The sequence below is a fragment of the Streptopelia decaocto genome (assembly GCF_964273445.1).
Source record: "Streptopelia decaocto genome assembly, chromosome: 1".
NCBI lineage: Eukaryota > Metazoa > Chordata > Aves > Columbiformes > Columbidae > Streptopelia > Streptopelia decaocto.
This window is the reverse complement of record NC_138663.1, coordinates 65,319,374-65,340,832: the sequence shown is the minus strand read 5'-3', so window position 1 is coordinate 65,340,832 and position 21,459 is coordinate 65,319,374. Positions and strand designations below refer to the sequence as shown.

The 21,459-nt window shown below is 37.5% G+C and overlaps 1 protein-coding gene across 1 annotated transcript in view; it reads right to left on the bottom strand.

The window, feature by feature from the left end:
- Positions 1-21,459, bottom strand: part of DCP1B (decapping mRNA 1B) — a 45,383-nt gene that overhangs the window by 1,775 nt on the left and 22,149 nt on the right. Inside the window, exons 4-8 of the mRNA XM_082049375.1 lie at positions 18,303-18,369; positions 16,002-16,137; positions 9,065-9,193; positions 7,516-8,355; positions 997-1,245 (exon numbers count right to left, since the gene is read on the bottom strand). Of these exons, the coding sequence (XP_081905501.1) occupies positions 997-1,245; positions 7,516-8,355; positions 9,065-9,193; positions 16,002-16,137; positions 18,303-18,369 (1,421 nt within the window). The remainder of the gene's footprint in view (positions 1-996; positions 1,246-7,515; positions 8,356-9,064; positions 9,194-16,001; positions 16,138-18,302; positions 18,370-21,459) is intronic.

Below are 21,459 nucleotides of genomic sequence, written 5' to 3'. Positions count from 1 at the left end.
TCATATATGGTTTTACTACTGACTAAATTCTTGAATTATGTAAAGACAGGATAATGTGATATTCTTACTTTTTAATCCTGAACTAAAAATACAGGGAAAAATGAGAAAAGTCTCTAATTTGTTAAAGATGCTATTTTATTTCTGGGTCTATAACTTAAACCACATTTTAAGTAATTCAACATTCCAATAATTACTTATATTTTTATTTCAAAGCCATAAAGACACATAGTTTTGGCCTACAAACTGGATTCTTAAGAACTTGTGTCTCTATTCCTTGTGTTTCGTAGCGAGGTCTTTAGTTACATAAACTCTCAACTTCTGCTCTTCAGATATTCATCACATGGCAACTTAAGGAAAAAAACATTCATAACCACTCACAACATTCCAGAGCACTAAACAATCATCTCATACATAATGTTATTAATGCTTTCTTATACTTAAACCTGTAAAACTGTAGCAAAAGGAATTTTAGCATCTGAACTAGAGAATTACATTGTATAAACTGCGCTAGTATATTTTTAGGTTATCTAACCTGTATTTTAAAGTTGCTCATGCTCATCCTGCAATTTTAATTTCCCATCTGAGCTCCTCTTACTGCTAACACACATCTCTGAAACATTTGGCAGCTAGGATAATCACTCATTATTTATCCTCAGCTAAAAGTATAATAGATGTCTCTCTAGCTCATAGGCCAAGCTTATGAAGCTTTCAGTCATCTTTGTTCTTTTCTGTCAAATTTATTATCTTTCCCGAACTCAAAATCAGATGCATTAATCAAAATCCAGCTAAGCCAGCAGTGTGCAAGGAGAGGCCATCACATCCCCAGTCTATGTCATAGCGCCCCGTTAACATGCAGCCGTACTTAGCACAAATTCCAACAGATATTTTAATTATTCATTTAGCCTCTAGATGGGCAGACGTGGCTGATCATAGGCTGCTTATATCAAAATGGGAATCTGGATTTTAAGCAAAGTAGAAGAATTCTTGGTGCTTTACCTGGATCAGGTGTAGAAGCGTTTCCTGCAGCTGCATCTTCGTCATCGAGCTGCTGTTGACCGCAGATGTCTCGGGGGGTTGCAGGGGCAGGAGAAGGGCAGCTGAGCCACCAGCAGGTTCTTGGTTTGCTGTTGGCAACCGCCCACCTTCATTCGCTTTTGGTGGAGCAGGTGTGGACTGAGTGAACACCATAGGGGACATCAGCAAGGTTGGAGTCACAGTGGCAGGAATGCGTTGAGGTGAGATTACCTGTTCATATAAAAATAAAGTCATCGATTAAACCTATCTACTTAATTCTATGGGAATAAAGATGATGAAGACCGTGGACCAACTGGCAACAGGTACAGAGGCTGCTGGAGATTGACAGAGTTCTGTGAAACTCCAGTTCAGGACCACCCATATGATTTATTTCCAGATTAAAAGGTTTTCCCTCCAATTTGACACTGCAGCAATGGATTCAAGCGTGATTAAGTAGGCAAACAATCTAAGGATGAGAGCATTTTCTTCAGGAAATCAGACTACTATTAAATATCAATACTGTTAGAGAGTACAGCTATAAAGTCGTCTACACAGGAACAGTAAATTGTTAAATTTAATCTTGGAGAAAATGCAAATACCACTATTAAAGATTAATCTTTGTACCTAATACTAGAAAGTATTTTCTAATTATAACATTCAAATTACTTTATATATATGTACATATCTTCTCATTTTACTTGAGGAGAAGGAAAAGAGAACAGAGATTAAGTCATTTATCTAAAGAGCCACAGTGAGCTGGTGGCACTGTCAGAAACAGAACCAATCCCTAACCAACACGCAGCTGACAAAATCAAGGCGGTTCTAAAAGAGAAGAAAAACCTTGTTGCTGCAGTAGTCCTGCAGGTTCCCTCAATATCATAGACATGTCAACTTGCAAAGATAGGTGTCAAAGAATTTTTACTTTTAAATTCTGTAATGTATCTTGGAACACTAAAACATCCAGGAAAAGCAAATACTATCAGATACAATATACAGCATAGCAGAAAGTTTATTCTCTCTGTTTGCAGATATTGGAGCTCTCTCCAGATAATTCTAGTAATAAATCTTAATCCTAATCACCCATCTCCTTGCTATTCAAGTATCCCATCTTCTTTTTTTCAAAGAATAGAACATACAAAGGAAGTAGTATGAGCTCACCAAAGCTCCTTTCTTTTGGGCTGGAGCATGATCTACTGCTCCTGTGTGAGGGTGAAAGGCTACTGCATCACTTCACTGAGTGCCCTGGCTTACATTTGAATTCTGAAGAAAAATTTAAAACAAGTAAATAAAACTGAAGTTTATCTCCTAGGTGTGCAAAACAATGTAGTTTAATATTAAATAACATTCATATTTTTGTAGCTTGTCTTTATCCTACTTATGATTGTTCTAGCCAAGACATTTCTAAACAAGAAACAGAAAGAAACGAGGAGGACTGAGATTTCATGATATTTTATGCAAAATTTAAGGAAGTAGAAAGACTAGGGGTCAGGAAAGGCTCACGGATATTAGAAAGCATGTACTACGCACCTAATGCAAAAATATCCCAGTACACACTTTAGGTAAATGCTGTTTCAGTTTCTTAAATACAGAGTACTGCTTAAAAATGAAACTCCCGACCTAGAGCTTTTTTCTACGTAATCATAACAGAAATCGTAAAGTCTGTGTTATACACACTTGAATGAGTTAAGGTATTCCTAACTCATTGTAGGTTTGCTTCAAACAGTAAGGGAGTGCATATATTTGTGCACCTATGCTTGAAAAACAATGCTCATTTTAGAAGAAAAGCCATGTGAGGTCCAAAGCGACACCTCTATGGAGCGAGACCTTCACACTGTGCACAGATGTTCTCCTGTGAGAAGATTGTTCTCCTGCCTGTGGAAGATTGACTAAGTCCAGACACAGCGCTTCTGCTCTACTCCTCCACGCAGCTGAAGTAACTTGTCTTTAATTCAAGCAAAATTGGCAGGGTTTGCTTAAATCAGATGATTCTTCCTAATGCGATTTAAAGAATGCATATACAAGCTGCTCTCCGAGGGCAGGAACCTCCAGCAAAGGGACGGTGGTGAGCAGCTGGAGAGATAAACTGTCCCACCAATACAGCTGAATTTACCACAGACTATGTCAAAGACTGAGATGACACGTCCTTCGAAATCCAAAGACATTTCTCTCTGGAGTCCAAGTCAAATAAACAAAACTCAAGACAAACCGTGCTCTTAATAATATAACAGTTATTACTGTCAAACACGTATAAAGTTGTGGTTTAAAAGACACATGAAAAATAGTGTTTTCCTGGGATAGAAATGGCTTTTTGGAAGGACTTGCCAAGTATATGGAAGCTATATGGAATGAGCAATATTGCCATCTACTGGTGACACAGCTAATATTTACAGGCTACTGCAGAACTTTTGTGTCAGAAGAATAGAAAATAAATGCATCCATTTTTTCAGGGCATAGCATTTGTTTCTGTATGCAAACATTAAAATGTATTTTTCGCTAACAGTTTGTGCTCATAGCTTCTGCCATTTAACAATCTTTTACATACACAACCTGTTTTTTTCAAAACACAAAAGGCAAATTTTCATTTTAGGTTTAGTTCACCTCACCTTCAGTCACCAGGAAAACTGACACCCACCCAAAAATGGGATGCTGATCTTGGCATTACTAGTGCAATTCTGCAGCACCATACTTTTGCTGAAAGCACTGAAAAGGACATAACAGCCTTTGGGGCACCTTTTAGCTTTAAGTAATTTCACACAAGGAATAACAGCCCTTCCAAAAGGCTGTTCTTTCTTCTTTCCCACAGAATCTAATCTGAGTTGCTTGTTCATCCAGCTTCTGCTGAATTATCTCCAGCTTTATCAAGTCAACACTTAAATCTCTGAGACACTAATAACAGAGTAGAGGTTCTACCATCATCGACGAAGTACAAACAATGAAAAAATGTGCAAAATAATCATTGCAGCATATAGTATTCCTTCTCTGAAGCACAGACACTCACTAAGATATCTGTTTGATATTCCGCATGGCTGCTGGCAGCTAGATGACAGGATAGCTGGCAAATTCACATAACACCATGAACTAAGGAATGTATTGGATCTCCTGTAATGCAAACTGGCATCCTCTGTTGCTTCTGAGGCTTGTGGAATCCCACATACACCAAGTGCTCCTCTGGAATATCTATCTGGTTTTAGTGGCATTACTTAAAACCGAGAACATTTAATGTAAGAACGGTTCAAGAACCTTGAGGACAGTTAGTACTAAAATAAAGCCAGCTACAATGCTAACATTGCTTTGTCTGTCAATTTTAATTCAGAATTTTTAAATCAATGTTTAACTACAGAATCTTAAATTGCTTTTCAAAATAAGTTTATTGTATCTATTGCATTCCTCCTGTACATGTTTACAATCTCAGGTCGGAGAACAATTAGAGAAGTAATGGTGCAATGCTCACACCAAAAATATTAGGTACTGTGCATATATTCAGAAGAAGTAATGCTACGTACAAAATACATTCTTGATGGATTATGCTCCAAGAAATGAGAAAAATGGGCTGTAAGTGGCCTTCTGAAGAAAAGATAAATTTGTGTCAAGGTTATTGGAAGCACTTTTAAAACCATAACTCTGATTAACATAAACACTTAAGCGTGCATGTATCTATAATCAGGATAACTCATGCCTAACACCAAGCATATGCTTAAAAGCCCACTGCAGATTAATGCTTTTTTATTGCATCTTAAGCACACGTTACTCACTGTCTGCATTAGAAATACTTCACAGAATAGGGCTGGCACCAGACCAGATCGAATGCTTCCACGTATTATTCTTCAGTTCCTTTTTTTTTGGTAACTGGTCTCTTCCTTTCCATGTGGGAGATCAGTTCTTACACCATATGGAGATGCAGCAGAAGCCAATTTAAACTTGGACTTGTAATGTGTCAATTGTGGAAAAGACTATTGCTTTCCTTTCCTTAATGCTGCTGATGGATCTAGTGTGTTCCTCTAATATGATTTTTCCAACAACAGACACTGTCCAGATACCTTTCTATTCCTGTCAGACGTTTTTGAATTTGCTATTTCTCTGTGCTGAATTGTAGTAAAAGCAGCAATACCGAAAGATAAATAATTACAGAGAACAAACCTTTTGCTGCATTGGTTGTCAGAATCTGCTTTGATCAATTTTGCATGAGCATGTGCAGATATATTTGTGCCAATTCAATTTCACTCGAATGTCTGTGTTTGTCTGCAGGCACGGCAGCACTTAAAGCCTTTGGTATACAGCAAGGATTGTGTTATAAAAAGATTAATGTTGGTTTAAAAAGTTGTTTCAAATTTTTATTTCGTTATTTTATTTCAAAAGTAGGAATATCTCATGTGGCTACTTCATGGCATTCTACAGACTCAGTCCTTCGTTTTTAGCCCCCTCCTCTGTTGTTGTTGTTGGCAATCTGCTGCATGTAAAAGAGGCCATTCCTTCCAGATTATACAGCTCTAGGTGTCCTAAACAATAATTAGTCATATTTTCATTACCATTTTTATTCTATGTATTAAGTCTCATTAACAATACTAAATGTGCCAAAGAACTGCATCTAATACTGTTTTGACAGCAGCTGTTGCTGTGTCAGCCCATAAAACCACTCCTAGGCAGTCTCAGTCTACTCAGTCTGCTCACAGCCACACAAAGTGAGACTGGGAATCTCCTTAGTTACCTCTTCTAATTTTTTTTTAAGGCAAACTTGCAGCAATAATTGCAGTGAATGAGACTTGTTCCAGTGAAGGTTTTTGTCTTATCTCAAGCTACTGTTCTACTCGTACTCTAGCATAAAATCATTGAAATTGCGTTATGTCAGACTTCAGTAATTCCCTTCCCATATTGCAAGTAATGCTGCCATAATTTTCTTTTTCAAATATACACGAAGTCATTAGCCGTATCAGTATCAATATGGATTTTTCATTTGAAAATATATCAGCATATTTACCATTTTCTATTTATGCATACTGGCACTTGCCTCATTTCACTTTTACCTTCAAAGCAGGAATGCCTTATGTCTCCAAGCTATCTACATCTACCAGTGAAATCAGAGAATTTAATTTATAACAGGCAAATTCCATTCCCAGTGAAAAGAGAAGCACATTTTTTGTGACTCTGGATTCTCTTTTTATTCATTAGTACTCCACTAGAAAGTCAGAATACCATCTGTAAACAGCTGATCCTGAATAATTTCAATGACTAATCCTCCTCAAACTCTTTCACACAGATTCAAAGGCATGCTGCTTTAATTAAAATAATAAAAATAATGATGGCTATTTGCTATATCAAATTCATCTTCCTTCCAGAATGAGAAATCTTGACCTGTCACAGTGTTAGTGACAGATGTGGCCCTTAATTGTTAAATGACTGTTTCAGCCTCTTCATGTGTAGGACAACTTTCTAGAATAAGGAGGATTCTTGGAGCATGTTGAAGTATTCTGTAGTCTTTCACTGAGCTTTTAAAGAAGTTGCAGCAGAAAAGCAGCTTTTGAACTTTACACTGAAAAGGTGAATGTTTTATCATTTGGATAAGTAACTTCTAACTCCAATACAAGTCAGACTCCAGTGGAACACAAGTCTTGTGGACAGTTTGTCCACACTAAAGGAAGTTAAAAAGGGCTGAGATGCTCGCTCATCCCCAAACAGGACATTTAAAGATGTTCAAGTGCAGAAGATCCTACAGAGAATGAAGCTGCTAACAAAGACAGCAGTTGTCCAGGATGGGACATTTTGAAATTGCACATGATGCTTTTCTGAGGAACAGAAAAATACACTCATGAGAGACACCGTGTCTACTGTTATCTCCCGAAATTTTAAGAGACCAATCTGATTTTAAGGTCACAATTGCCAGAGTTAATGGTTTGGGGTTTTTTGGCAGCATTCAGGCACAAAATATTTATTTCAAAATAACAGATAGCAAAAAAAAAAAAAAAAAAAAAAAGCTAATGAATGTAGAAGTAGCAGTTACGGTACAAAACAATTAATTCAGCAATACATAAATACTTAAAAAATCTGTTAGAAAACAAGTGACCTTTTAAGCACCTTTAGCATTCAAAGGAATGCATAGCTACACAGAGAGGGCTATGGCTAAGTCTGTAAGAAAAAATAATTATGAAACCTGAAATATTACACTCAATAACCAGCAATTACACAGAAGAACTTGAGGCCAAGTACAGCAACTGAAAACCAGGTGAATTTTCAAAGTCTCTGGAAAAACCCAAGACTGCAGTATTTTTGGTCATTATTGAAATGCGAGAGATGTAGCCTTCAGTATTTACAGTATCACAGCGTGGTAAATCATAACCTACTTGATGTTATTAAATTAGCACCCACAAAATGAATTAAGTGCCAAACGTAGTAATACAATAACAAGAATATACCTGTCAAAACAAAGACTAACCTTAGGAAACTCTGAGTTCAAAAGATTGCTAGATTTTTTAAAACTCATTTTAAATTTGGAAGTTGCCCATTTACCTGAAAGAGCGAGCTCTGTTTTTCTGTACCCGGTGCCTTCTCTATCCAGGAATCCAGTGGTTTCAGTGTGTTGGTATTCTGAGTAACAACAGGAAACTTAGCTGCCAAGGTTGGTCTGCTGGATACATGCAACTGTTGCTCTTGTTGCACAATCTGGAGTTTTTTCAATAACTCTTGAGGTGAAATCACCCCAGAAGTAGCTGCTTGATTGCCAGAGAGAGAAAGTGGCTGTCTGGGAAGTTTGGATTGTTCTTTACCAAGTGTTTGAGACTCTAAAGTCTGGCCCGGTAGGGAACCATTGAAATACACCAAAGGTGGCTGGTTCATATTGTTCACTGGTGCTGCCGGTGCCCCAACAGCAGCAGGAGTCCTGCTGAACACAGAGGCTGTCGAGTTCACAGATCCTGTTGCACTGGGCTCCATCTTAGTCACTGACCCTGACTGACTCTGTAATTTCTGCAACAAGCTCTGAGTGTCAGCAGTATCCTGAACCACGTGAGACGTCGCAATACCGTGAGAAGTCACAGGTTGGAAGAGCCCTGTGAAAGCCTCACCCACAGGGTGGATATTGCCATTTTCACAGAGTCGGTTCTCGGGAAACTCAGCGAGCGGGTGAAGGTCTGTCCCACGCACCATGAGCTTCTGAATGGCGGGGCAAAGCTGCTTCTCGGCAGAGGGCGAATGCCTGCTGGGCTCTTCGTAGGACAGGGACCGTACCACACCCTGCCTCACAGGAAGATTCTCTTGATGCTGTTTATTAAGTGGGTCTGAGACATCCGGCTTTTCTTGCTTTCCAAACAGTGCTGTCAAAGACAAGTGCTGCGGTTCAGGATCCACATTCTGTGAGGGCACAAACGAAAAAAGTAAACACAGTTCCCTCAGGCATAAGTTACATTAAGCAGTGATAATATTTAGCCAGCAGAATTCACGGAAAAGCCAAGAAAACAGCTATGTTCTTTTCTCCCAAGAGAATTTTAAATAGTTTTGTCACATAGGAAGGGCAAGAAGACAGTTGTCAAGTTGCTAATGTGGGAGAAAACCACTGAATCTGAGATTTAGCAGTGGCTTCACTTTAAATGCCATGAAAGAGCATCTTCCCTTTCAGCCATCCATACGATATTAGCAAGAGACAGAAATGTCCCCTTGTGTAAAGCAGGGCCACTTCTTGTGCATCTTCCTGTCACAAATTAATTCAGTTTCTAGGATTTTCCAGTGTGATTCAGCTTAAATATATATCAAGATACTTTTCTTTATTTAGATTAACTAAATTCACCTAAAGGAAAAGAACACAAAAAATGTGGTCCAGCAACTGACAACTGACCAGCAGCTCTTGGTTGCATCAGTATAGTATGCCTGCAATTCACATGCTTCCACATCATACGGTGGGGGTTGGAGGCTTTTTTAGAAAACAGATTTGTTTTTTATTAAAGTAACTCCTTACAGTGGTTCCTCCTCAAATTCTGGCACTCACCTTCTGACTCAAATAAATATTCCTACATGGCTCCTCAATTACAGCAGCACTAGTCAGAAAACACACAAAGTATTTTACCTTGCTTTGCTGAGATATTCGGTGATGCTGGTTTTCACTTGGCTTCACTGGAATCGGTTTAATTAGGTTGGGGTTGTTATAGATTGCAGAAGAACTGGTTATCTGTTTTGGTTCTGAGCAGGTCTTACACTGCAATAGAAAGGAAGTATTTTTTAGTAAGCAGGACAATATCTTTTCCTGTAGTTCTCCACTATAGTAAAATCCAGACATAGCCACGTACTCAATAACTAAAAATATTAGTTGCAGCACTGATTATGAAATGTTATGCTACTGAAAGAACTATAAGAACTACAACCTAATTTTCTAAACCCACAAGGCACACGTAAAAATAAACGCTCGATTCCAAGACTCCCTGAGTATAAGGCCTTCTTCTAATTTAAATCTCAGTTCTCCTTCTTACCTTCTGCTTTTGCAGCACTTAAAAAAAATATTAAAAAGCACCATAGAAACCAAGCAACAGACATGTTTTTCCTGCATCAGTAGGCAGCTAGAAGTAGTTTAGATACATGGAGTATTAAAGTGCCCACAAAGAACATTTTAAATGCTCTTCCTTAAAAGCTGGAATTCTAACTCAAACTCTTTTACATAAATATTCCATATTGTGCGGACTTGGAGGATGCATTTATCTGCACAGATAAATAATTAAAGGTTTAATCAATTTGTAGAATCAGTAGATCTTCTGATTAAATATGACAGGATTAATAACAATATTTATAAAAAGATGGGCAGAGACTGATGACTAAAAGTGATCAAGGACATGGAATGACTAACAAGAGGAGAGAAGTGCATGATTTAATTCAGAAAAAATGCACAGAAAATGCTGCATGAAAGAGAAAATAAATGGAATAGGAAAACATCTTATTTACACTGTGCAAAAAATAAGAATATACTCAACGAAACTAAAAAAGCATTGTGTATACAAGGAATGCTATTGTCAGTAGGAAACAAAACAGCATATTGCAAGTCATTGTCTCTTGATACAACTAAATCCAAGAAACCAGAAGGATTTTTTAAAGAATTTTTAAAGAAAAAGCTAATCCTATCTAACAAGAATATTCATAGTTAATTACCTGAATTTGATGGGCCCTAAATTTTATGTCGCAGGACTAATGTTTGCATAATGAATGATTACTTTTGGTTTCTCATTCTTTCCTCCCAAGGTCTCAGTCCTGCCCATTACTGGGGTCAGAACTCTGGACTGGACAGGCTGACATCAGGACACACAGTGAAGTCACTGCTGTGCAACTGTGAAAATGTCAGTGTCCTTTCCAGAACATTCTGACACAAACTCATTAGGATGCAAATGTGTTAGGTGAGAAAATAACCCCCACTCTCAAATACACAAAATTTGTCATTTAATCGATTTCTGGCACCTACTGCAACAGTGAACAGAAACACTGGTTCCAGGGCTGCAGAACAGAACTTGAGCTCTCGAGGGGACTCAAGGGGCTCTAGGAGGTTCTCAATGCCTTCTTTGCAACACTTGTCTCTGTCCATGGAAATATTTAGAACTTGACATAACATGGCCCTGAACAACCCACTTCAGCTAATTTTGCTGTAAACAGGGAGCCTGGACTAGACCATCTCCAGAGGTCCTTTCCAATCTCAATGATTCTTTGAGTCTCTGCTGAAAAATGATCTCATGGGTATTTGGACAGCCAAGGGCTTCTGCAAGGAATTTCTGAAGGCACAAGCTTGCGAAGTAGAAGTGTAGTCATGTACCTGGCTTTCTTCTTTTGTATGACAATTTTTGGTTCAAATGTTGATCTTAGAAAGAACTTTAATGCATGCACAGGCAATCATGCCATCAGTTGGTTAGCTATTCATTTTGAAGAAAAAATAAGCATGTCTCTCCCCTTTCCTGCTCCACCCCTACTACATAAAGTGAGAAACTTCCTCAAGCACTAGATTGGAAAAAACATGAAGAACAAAGTACTGACTTTGCCAACAATGCAGAGCTTCACAGTAAAACTGAATTTCAGTTAAATATAAAACCACATAGCAAGCGCCTCATGGCTAAACTCAGCAGGCCACATTCACCATGTAAATATTCTTAAACTCAGCAACTTTTTTTGCCCTCTCTGGAAAAACTAAAAAACAAACAAACAAATAATTTTACTAGTATGTAGTTTCTCATTCACCAGAGCCTTGCTACCCATCTCACAGTGCAGTGCAAGTTTGATGGCTCAAGACGTCCCAAAATTCAAATAAAGAGCTCACCAAGAGTACTCACGGTAAGCCAAACAGTTTTCTTTTAAAGCTAGTCCATACTTATTGCCCTTCTCTATGATTCAAAAGTCTGATTAATGGAAACCCTCAACAGGAATCTACACTTCAGTTTCACTTTTTCTAAGCAATTCATATTTAAAATAGCTATGAATGGATTGCCTTGAAAAATCAGAACAGAAAGAAGCCATGAAAAAACAGTGTAGAAGACAAGCCTGTAACACTAACATAAAGCTTTTACGTTAAGGAAAAGTTTTCTTTCCATTTACTAGCTCTGAGTTAAATTTATCAATGCACTACTCAAACAAATTTTCTTAGGTTCTTCTGAGCTTGAATTTGAGTAACTTAATTTTTTGTTGTTGTTCTCTACAAGCTTTATTTTCACATCCTTTCAAGGCAGGTCATATGGACTCTCAACAATTGAGACTTCTGCAACCCCATCCACCTTTTAAAAATTTTAAATACACTAGGTCAAATGACTGAATTATTCTTAAATCATTTTCCCATCCAGTTTCTGAGTGGTGACCTAGCTTGTCCCTCATTTACCTAAAGACAATTAAGCATCTTGCCTAGTTAATGATCAGGTGGAAGCTTTTTTTTTCATAGTCCAAATAAGTGCTTCCTATAGCCCCTTTTTTATCTATACTAAAACAAGTGAAGATAATTTTCTTTTTTAGATTGGACAGATCCTACATGATACTACATAGACCAAAACCACATGTCAGTAAGATTAAGTAGCTTTTTTTCTCCCAAACATTTCCCTTTGTAATGATGCTGTCTTTTCTTCAATATACCTCCTTATTGATATTTTTCAGCATAGCTTTTTGGGCAAAAAACATATAAGCACATACTTAAACTTTTTTTCTTTAACATGATAGATACTCTTGTATGTTTCACCATGAGTTTTGCAGAATTTAAACATTACTCGTATTTCCCCAGGGTATTTCAATAGGCTGAATTCTTCAGAAACCATGAGAACCTTTGATTCTACTGTCCTATGCTGCCTGCTCACAAAACCAAGCATTTAAAAATGAGGCGAGAAGCAGTAGAGTTTAACAGAATTATCACTATATAAGCATTTGTTAGATCAAATTCCTCAGCAAAATGTACAGCAGCATACACAAAGGCCTATACAGAATGACATTGACCTGAGCTGGTATCATTCCCATGGTTTGATAACATGGCTAGTAGGCTGGTATCGAATACAGAGAAGTATGCTGAAGAGAAAAAAAGCCTGTGATGGTTTTGAAGAAATCTGTAACTATTTGAGCTCAAAATATAAGGTCATTTTGGCATATGGGTAGCTTGGCCTTGCCGATGAGTAAGTCGGGAGCAGCGGCATGACATTTTAAGCAACTGTCAGGTGGACAGGTAAAGAAGATTTCAGATGCAATCAACATCAAACATGAAGGAACAACATGAAAGAAATGTCACCATGCTCTTTAGTGATAAAACCAGAAGGGTACTCATCAGCTACAACATTTGATGATTGCTACATCTTGCTTCACACGGGTCTGTCCCTTAGTCATGTGTCTTGTTCAAAGCTATGCTCCTGCAAAAGGTGTATCAGAAATCAAAAGGTTCTAAGATCAAGTCAAAGAAAAGCTAAGCAACACTGGAAAAAATATATGTCAATGAAAAAGAACAAGACTGAGGATGTTTTGGCAAGTTTGGTGTAGTCAGAGACATTTGAGACAAACAACTGCTCTGTGTTGTGAGATTTTTCACAGCCTACCTGCACAATATGAAGTTCTAGCTGAACAGAACATTATCAAAGGAAACAGATAACAGACAAGTGTCAGACCTCAGTATTGCAGCTCTCCTGAAGCAAATACCATGTCACATCCCCATCTCATGCTCTGTAGCATAAACCTGACTTTGAGACATATAAGCTGCTAAGACCTGTTAATTACCAGGAGGAGATGCTGCAAAGTCTGTTACAAGGAAAGAAGGTCAGCTGAGAGCTGATGGAACTTAGAAGAGCTTTGTAGATAGATGACTATGCTGAAAGAAATGGACTTTGAAGCTGTCAGAGCTAAAAAGCCCCGGAAACCGGGCATTTCTACCTAGCTGATGTAAAGCAGCCACACAATGACATTAACGAACAGTCACATGAAGATGTCCAAGGTGTTTGCAGAAGAGAGGAACTAAGGAGGATGAGAACTTTCTCAAAGAAGATCAGTAGCAGCACGGATTTCCAGTCAGAGCCCTACTGAAGTGAGACATGCAGAACCAGTTCAGGCTGTTTAAGAATAGTAGAGTAGACTCTGCATCATCCAGGCTGTGCATGGCACAGTGCCCTTGGGAAAGCTCGGCCTTCTGGGTCTACTGTCAAGTGTCTCATGCAGTTAACAAATCAAAAGCTAAGGTACCATCAGAACATTTTGCTGAAAGAAAGTGAAGAAGCAGTAAAAGAAGAGAAATAGAAGTCCAGAGGCCATGCTTGTTTGCTACCAGAAATTACATTCTTAACAAATGGTTGTGTGTCCTTAGTAATGATGAAGGAAGCTTCAGTTATTTTGGGCACATCAAGTAGACACAGGACGCCCACTTAATCTGATCTTTAATAAATCAAATATGGTGTAGTAATGGGTAGATGATGTAGAAGAACTGTGCACCTAAAACAAAAGCTTGTCCTGTAGTACAAGGCAAGGCACAATGAGTAAGAGAAACATATATTTTCATGCTTGGTTCTGTACCCTAGCAGCTCTTCAACTGTTTATCTCCCCAGCTATCATTATGAGGCCTGTTATCACTTCTTCTTACCAGAGATCAAGAGAAGACAAGAATGTAAGTAGTATATTTTTCAAAAAATACTTTAGTCATTTAGCAACTTAAAGCTCCATTAGCAGTAAGAAAGGGAAGGGCGAGCCCATGTATTTTCTTTCACACATAACCTCTAAATGTGTAACTTAATTTGGGAATAAGATATGCCCTTCAAAGTCAGTCACACTCTTAAAAGAAATTCTCATCACAAGACTTCAAAATTGAGCAAAATTTCTTAGATGCTTTGAAAATTGATGTTCTTATTCTACAGTTTCCAACACTTTAAGGCACCCTCTTCTCCAAAACCACACAGAATTCAAAAAGAGAACAACATATTTCGTAACTGATTTCAGCACATCAGCATTGTAAGTTGTAAGACATACACTGGCAAAGAAGTAGATGTCATAAAGCAGCCAAAAAGCACGACTGCTCTGAAACATATTGGCATTACATACAAAAATGGTTGTCATTGCCTTTATTTGTCATACCCTTCTTGATTTTGGTATTACTAACAAAGCAAGAAAACACACATATCCAGTTCTTAAGAGTCCAGATACTCCTAGCACTCATGTGCCACATGAAGAGGAAGTTTTCATGTTATTTCCTTAGCAATCCCTTAAATACAAGAAGATTAATGATGAAGTGAGAAGCAAATTTGCAAAAGATCTTATCTGCAGGGAAAGAATTCAAAAATATTATTTAAACAGCAGGTCTTCTAGAATTTCCTCTCCTTTGTCTTGATTTTCTGTGTGCTCATGTAGAAATGGAAGGTAACTTTTTTTTAGATGCATTACCTCCTACTCATAGAATCCAAAGACAGTCTAATATTTCTCCAGTTTTCCATTCACAGTATTTTAAGGTTATTCAATTAAAACTGCTTAAACATTTCATAATATCTCAAATCACACTCTTATGCCAAGGCTAGGTACTGATTCAGTATTAAAACATAGAAAAAATAGCAGGTTTTGGAGGTGTTTGTCCAATATAATACATTGAATTCCTACTACGAAAAATACTAGGCCCTAAGCTTCAAAAGAAGCTATAGCACAACTAGAAGGGCTACACTTCACCATAACCCAAATAGTTTGCTATTTTCTTTCTGAGGATTTTATTAGTAGCCACATTTCAGAAAAATAACATTTTCTCTCTTTAAATTGCTTATGTTTATCTATTTCTAGACTCAGAACCCTTATGAGCTTTATTATTGCATGGCAACACATAGGAAACAGCAGTAGGAACCTGCAGGCTCTGTAACAATTTGCAATGTATATATGAATAGTTAAATTTATTAGAATTTTATTCCCCAAAGTAAAAAGTTTTTGATTGCTCAATAATAGAGAACATTATTAGTCCATTAGTTACTTCTTTATTTAGAAGCCTCAGAAGACCAAAGCTGCACATGGGCTGAAATCATACTACATTTCAACCTTTCAATTTCCTTCCATTAGTGTTTGAAAGTAGCTAACAACCACAATTAAAAGCAGTAACTTCACTGTTAAAGGTCTCCTCTGAAGGCAGTAATTTGTGCAAACCACAGAAACTATTAGCAGGTTTGAATACTTCTTGGAGAAAGAGGACACAACTTCCAGGTGCTACTCAATAAGCAAGAAGCACAGGAGTTCTAAGGGTCAAACTGAAAGCCAATTTATACTTGTTCTTACCTGCTAGCATTCAACAAATAATCAACCATACATGTGTTCTTTCAGAAGTTTTTATTTATGGCATTAATTGCTTTTGAATCTTTAGCAAATTCTGACAAAATTTTTCTACCAGCTACTTTTATACAAAATAAGAAAGCACACTGGCCAAAATCCACTTCACTTTGAGTAAAACTATTTAAAACCAAACCAAACTCTTTTATGTTTTAAAATGTGAAATGTGAGCAAGCGGACATCGTAGTATCACCAAAAAGACGCATCCTCTTTTTATAAACAGCAAGTCTCACCTTGGTATACTCATCTTTGGCCTTGGTAAGCATCCGTAAGATATCCACTTCTTTATTATTAGCAGAATTCATGATCATCGAGGACAGTCCTGTTCCTGTGCCCTGCTGTGCTTTGAATTGTTCCTGCTGAGTTAGGCTGAAAGTTGGAGGTAAAAGGAGAATATACAAGACAAAAAACAGATAAAACACAGAAAGTTTAACCACAATTACTTTACAATAATGAATCAAAACTCTTTTTTTTTTTTTTTTTTTTTTTTTGCCTATCTACATTTAAACATCTGTAAAAAAAAGATCTATATTAAAATATAATTTGACCAGGCATGAGGTTCATTTTCTGTATTCTTGAATACACTAGGCTATAGACTAAAATTTCTGTAACTCAGTCACATTTTTTATATCCAGAAAGAGCAGGAAATTTATAGTGTTATTCAGTTCTGCTGGTGGCGGAGAATGGCAAACACACACAAATCAGTCATTAACTACTAGCAAATGACCGATTTCCTGCCCCAGCTGTTTTATTATTATTGTAGAATGCTGAGAATTAAAACACGCAGCCAATTGGCTGAGCGACAGGGTATTTTTTATCTATATGCAACACTGCCATTATAAACCACTATATGTGGTTTACAATTGCATGAATCCTCTGAAAACCAGTTTTTATTGTAGTAAATTACCAGTTTGAAAGTACCTAATCACCACCAACTGCAACTTGAACTAGTTAACTAAAATTAGCTGTCAAAAACCTGGGTTTTCCTAGGGTTCATTGCTTATTTCTGTAAATTCATCCCCATCAATTATTTCTTGGGTCACAAGTGACTCATTTTAGAGCTGTAGGATACACAGCAACACCAACAAAAACCCCTAAACAAACCCCCACCATTGTCACAGTTTGTGTTTCACAATGTTTTGTCACTGTAAAATGAAAAGCAGCAGGTATTACTTGAAACAGAGACATAGAGGAAATATGTATTTTGTAACAAATCCTATCTGGAACATTGTGGTAGAAGGTTTAAAGCACTTTGCCATGGATCGAGATGTGTGAGGATGAGCCTTGTTTGAACTTGTATTGCAGGGCACATAAATAGGCTTTTGGGCACTTGGTAACTTTGGCAATCAAAATTGATGTCACTTCCCCAGCATGCTTCTGGCTACAGAAACTGTTAGGATGGGGACAGACGACCCGAAAAGGAGAGATTCACAGGTCTGGAAGTGCCTTTGCATTCTGCTCTGTTAGTGCCTAATGCTGTCAGCTTGACTGTATCCAGCTCCCATGGCTTTTCTTGGGATGAGAAAGACCTGGCTCTACGTCAGCCCTCCTCCTGCCCCTTATAAGAATTGTGACACAATGATATGTCCAACCCTACATACTGCGGGAAACCAGTATATCCAATCTCCTCCTGTTCCTATCAGGCCCTTTTACTATATCCGCCACATTATACCTCTAAAAAAATTTAGAGTGCATGTGTTGACAAAAATCTGTAAGACTTCAGCTCCTTCCTCCTCCAAACAAACAGGAAAACCTGCAGAATATAGTCATAAGGCAGGGATCATTACAAAACAAGCCCATCATTAGGCCAACCAGAGGGTAGAGCAGAAGAATGAGCCGTGCCCATCCTGGACACATGAAGAAAGCAGTGACAGTGAAAAGCCTATCCGTGATATTGATAGATTAAAATATAGCTGAGAATACAGTTCTGTTTAAAATTGCAATCTCCAATTTGACTGCAAAGATTGTATAATGTACAAAATATTATTATTACGTAGATAAAAGATATGAATTCAAAGTCTTGCTTTATATTCCAAAAACAAAGTGAATTTTGTACATATTGGTAAGAAATGAGAAAGCAGGAATTCACCCATGATGCAGAAACAGGATAAAAACCACAGAAATTGTATTGTTACAGTATGGCTTCATGACTGCCTGCACTTCCATTGACATAGGGAAAAAATGAACAGAAACATTAAAAAAGAAAATCTCCCCAAACTGAAAAATATACTAAAACTCCAAAGAATTACAAGTCTTCAAAACAGATCTCTGAGCCATCAGGAAATAAACCAGATGAACTGTTATACTCTGTTGTAGCTGGAAAGCTGTGCAGCAAATTATGAAAAAGTATTGCAATACAGTGACTTATTTCTGATTATATGAAATGCAGGTTTGTGACAATTTTATTTGCAACAAAGTCTATAAATATAGGTTTAAAGTAGAAAGGTATGACCATCCTAGTAATATAATGTGCATGTATGTACAGAAATACATACATAAAAAAGCACAAAAAGTCTTGTTTACCCATCACTTACTTTTTCATGAGCTCTGCAATTCTTTGGCATTCTTCCTTATCATAAAACCAAATCCCATATATGGACACTGTAAATGCACATCAAACACAAACTATGAGCATCTTCTCAAACAGCAATTCTACCTGGTACATCTTTAAAAGTGACCTGTAAAGGAATTTTTAAATTGATTTCTGTCTTATGTTTTCCCCATCTATAAACCTAGAAATGACACCTCCAAAATCAAAAAAGATCAAAGGCATATCTCTAAGGATGTAAATTACAAGCTCTTGAACCTTCAATAAAGGCAGAGGTATTTGATCCTTCAGAACACTAAACCAGAGGGTTTTTTCTTTAAAACCTTTTCTTCTTGCCATTTTTTTTCAGTTGCTGTATCATATCTGTTAGACTCCAGTGGCCATTATATTGCAGTTAGTGTTGCACACACATGTAAGACAGCAAGATCTGTTTAGTATTCAGCAACATTCAGGTCTATCTTATGTATCATCAAAGCTGTTAAGAGTAGCATGAACGCACCTCTGCCTCCCTGTAGATTTCCTATAATGTTGCCCATTATTTTCCCCACCAAAGAAGTAATTGTCTGTAGTCAACCCCAGGATTAGAAAATCTATATCTAAGTTCAGACATCCACTAAGGTAAGTGCCTGCAGCTTTGCCCAGCAACAACAGATTTAAATTTACTACTAGTTCAAGATTCTCAAACGTGCACACCGCTAATGAAGCCATCATGATGGTAATAGCCATAATGGAACTGTAGTTAGTGCAGCTTCCATAATCATCATAAACAGGGAGCTTTTTTCCACTCACAACCATCTTATATAGCTCTTGTAAAAGTCAGCCTGGGAAAAAAGATCTACAACACTGTCTCAAAACAATCTGTCCACATTTGTCCGGGTAACTGTCCTATTGTTAACCTCAGACGCAAACCTGCCATGAGAAAAGGAAGGAAGGAGCACTTAGAGGGATCTTCCCTTCTCTATCACTGCAACCTTGAGTAACATTCATGTTCCCTTTACATGATATGGTAGCAAATAAATGTGTTCCTTCCCCTTCCCCCTCCTACCACACTACAGGCCAGAGATCTCCTTCTATTTTACCAAGAAATGGCAATTCCTAACATGTCTTCAGACACTGTAGGGGCGAGATTTTACTCAAAAGGAGCAGAAATGGATTGAGTACCTGTTTAAAAACAACTGTAACACTGACCCTGATCGTGTAATATTTCCTTAAATTGGCAGAATCCAAAAGCAATCACCACTTCTTCAACTCCACAGAACCAAAACCATGGCATATGAAGTATATGTTGGTTTTGTTAATGTTTGGAATTAAAACGAAATGTACAGCTCCTTGTAAGACACAAGTGTAATACTTATCTCCATTCCCCCTCAAATTTTCAGCCATGTGTTGTCTTTTATATAGCTAAAAATGGTTCAACTGTTTCATATAGCATACTGGTGAAAAGCCTAAAAAAACCCAAAACCCAACAGCCACTGTTTAGACATACAATAAATAACATTTAAAAGATCCACAGTCCTTTTTATGATTAACTTTTAGAAAGCATGATGATGATTTCTACTACTCACCTAAAAAAGGCAAGTAACATAGTACATTTGCAACACAGATATTAGCATTAAAATATGCATTTAAATAGACATTAACATTTTGACATATTGAAACAAGTATATAATAATAAAATGCAAACCTGTAGAAAAGTGTCCAAACAATTCACAAGGTTCCAAAACACTGACCCATTTGGCAAAACTATGCATCCTTCTGGTGAAAAACATTTGAAAACCGTATTACAAGTAACCCTATACTCTTCAATGTGACAACATAGCAAGCAGACTGAAAACCCCACACAAGCTGAACTTGTTTCTTTGTTATAAAAAAAAATCTCCAGTGCAGAAGAGCACTGATGAAACTTTGACCATCTGCTCCATCCTCTCTCTTTTTTTTAAATGTCTGCCACAGCTGGTGGCGTCACCAATATGCAAGACAGACTGAACAGATTTACATTTTGGCCAATTGATTGAACTTGTCCTGGACTATTTATGAATATCCAACAAATTTGAAAGCTGACAGTCCCATGGAAATACCGCAGTGCTTCTGGCCATTAAAAGTTGAAAGGTGGGAATCAACAGCAGAAGCAAGGTACTTCAGCTCAACTCAGTGACAAACACAAGTAAACTGTCTGATTACCAGTATCAAAGACCATTTCACATTTTACAGAACTACAACTGATACTTTGAAATACAGTTCAAACAAATGCAGATCCCTTTCAAATCGCAGAATAAGGACACTAATTACTGCCTGTCCAACCAGAACAAACCACCACTCGGCAATATATCACATCTTAACTGAAGCTTTAAGCCAGGATATTGCAGATCCAGAGACCTTCAGCCTAGATACCTGAGCTTTGAACCCACCCACACCTCCTTTCTTACCTCAGTCAAATTGGCACTTTCAACCCAGCCTAGGAAGCACAGCTGAACACAAGCTAAAAACCCAAACCCGACATCCTCTGAGCTTACAGCTCACCCATTCAGCAGTGAAATTTTTCAGAAGTGGACGGTCCTCTTCTTCCTCCCACACTTCTCCCATCTGTCCAGAACACATGGACACCTCAGAAATACACTGACAAATAATCACACAGCAGCTCCATTTGTTACAGCACAATGTACTGCAAGCTCTTTCATGCATGGCAAGAACAACAGACCAGTGAGAAGGACATAACTCAGTGGAAACTGGAGATACCAGGTATGCAAAGTACATCAATGTATGTTTTCATATTGAGTGCTCATCACCTGGAATAACCATGGTGGAGATTCATACTACAGTAGCATATTCTGCTATAATCTACATTTAATGAAACAAAAATGTAAATAATAGTAATAAAATATGCACTAATGGCCATCTTCTTGATTAAAGCTGAACACAAAATGGCAAAAAAAATGTTTCTGTGTATGACACCACATAAAAACCCAGGACCAGGAAAAGAACCTAAGATGTTTAGAAACTGTAGCTGTCAAGCTAGGAAGCTGGTACACTCGTTAACGAAAACTAAATACGCACACAATATGAATTTCACCACAAGCTTTCTACTAGCATGAAAACACCGCATGTTTTATCAGGATTAAATCTAAATAGATTACTTTTATCCG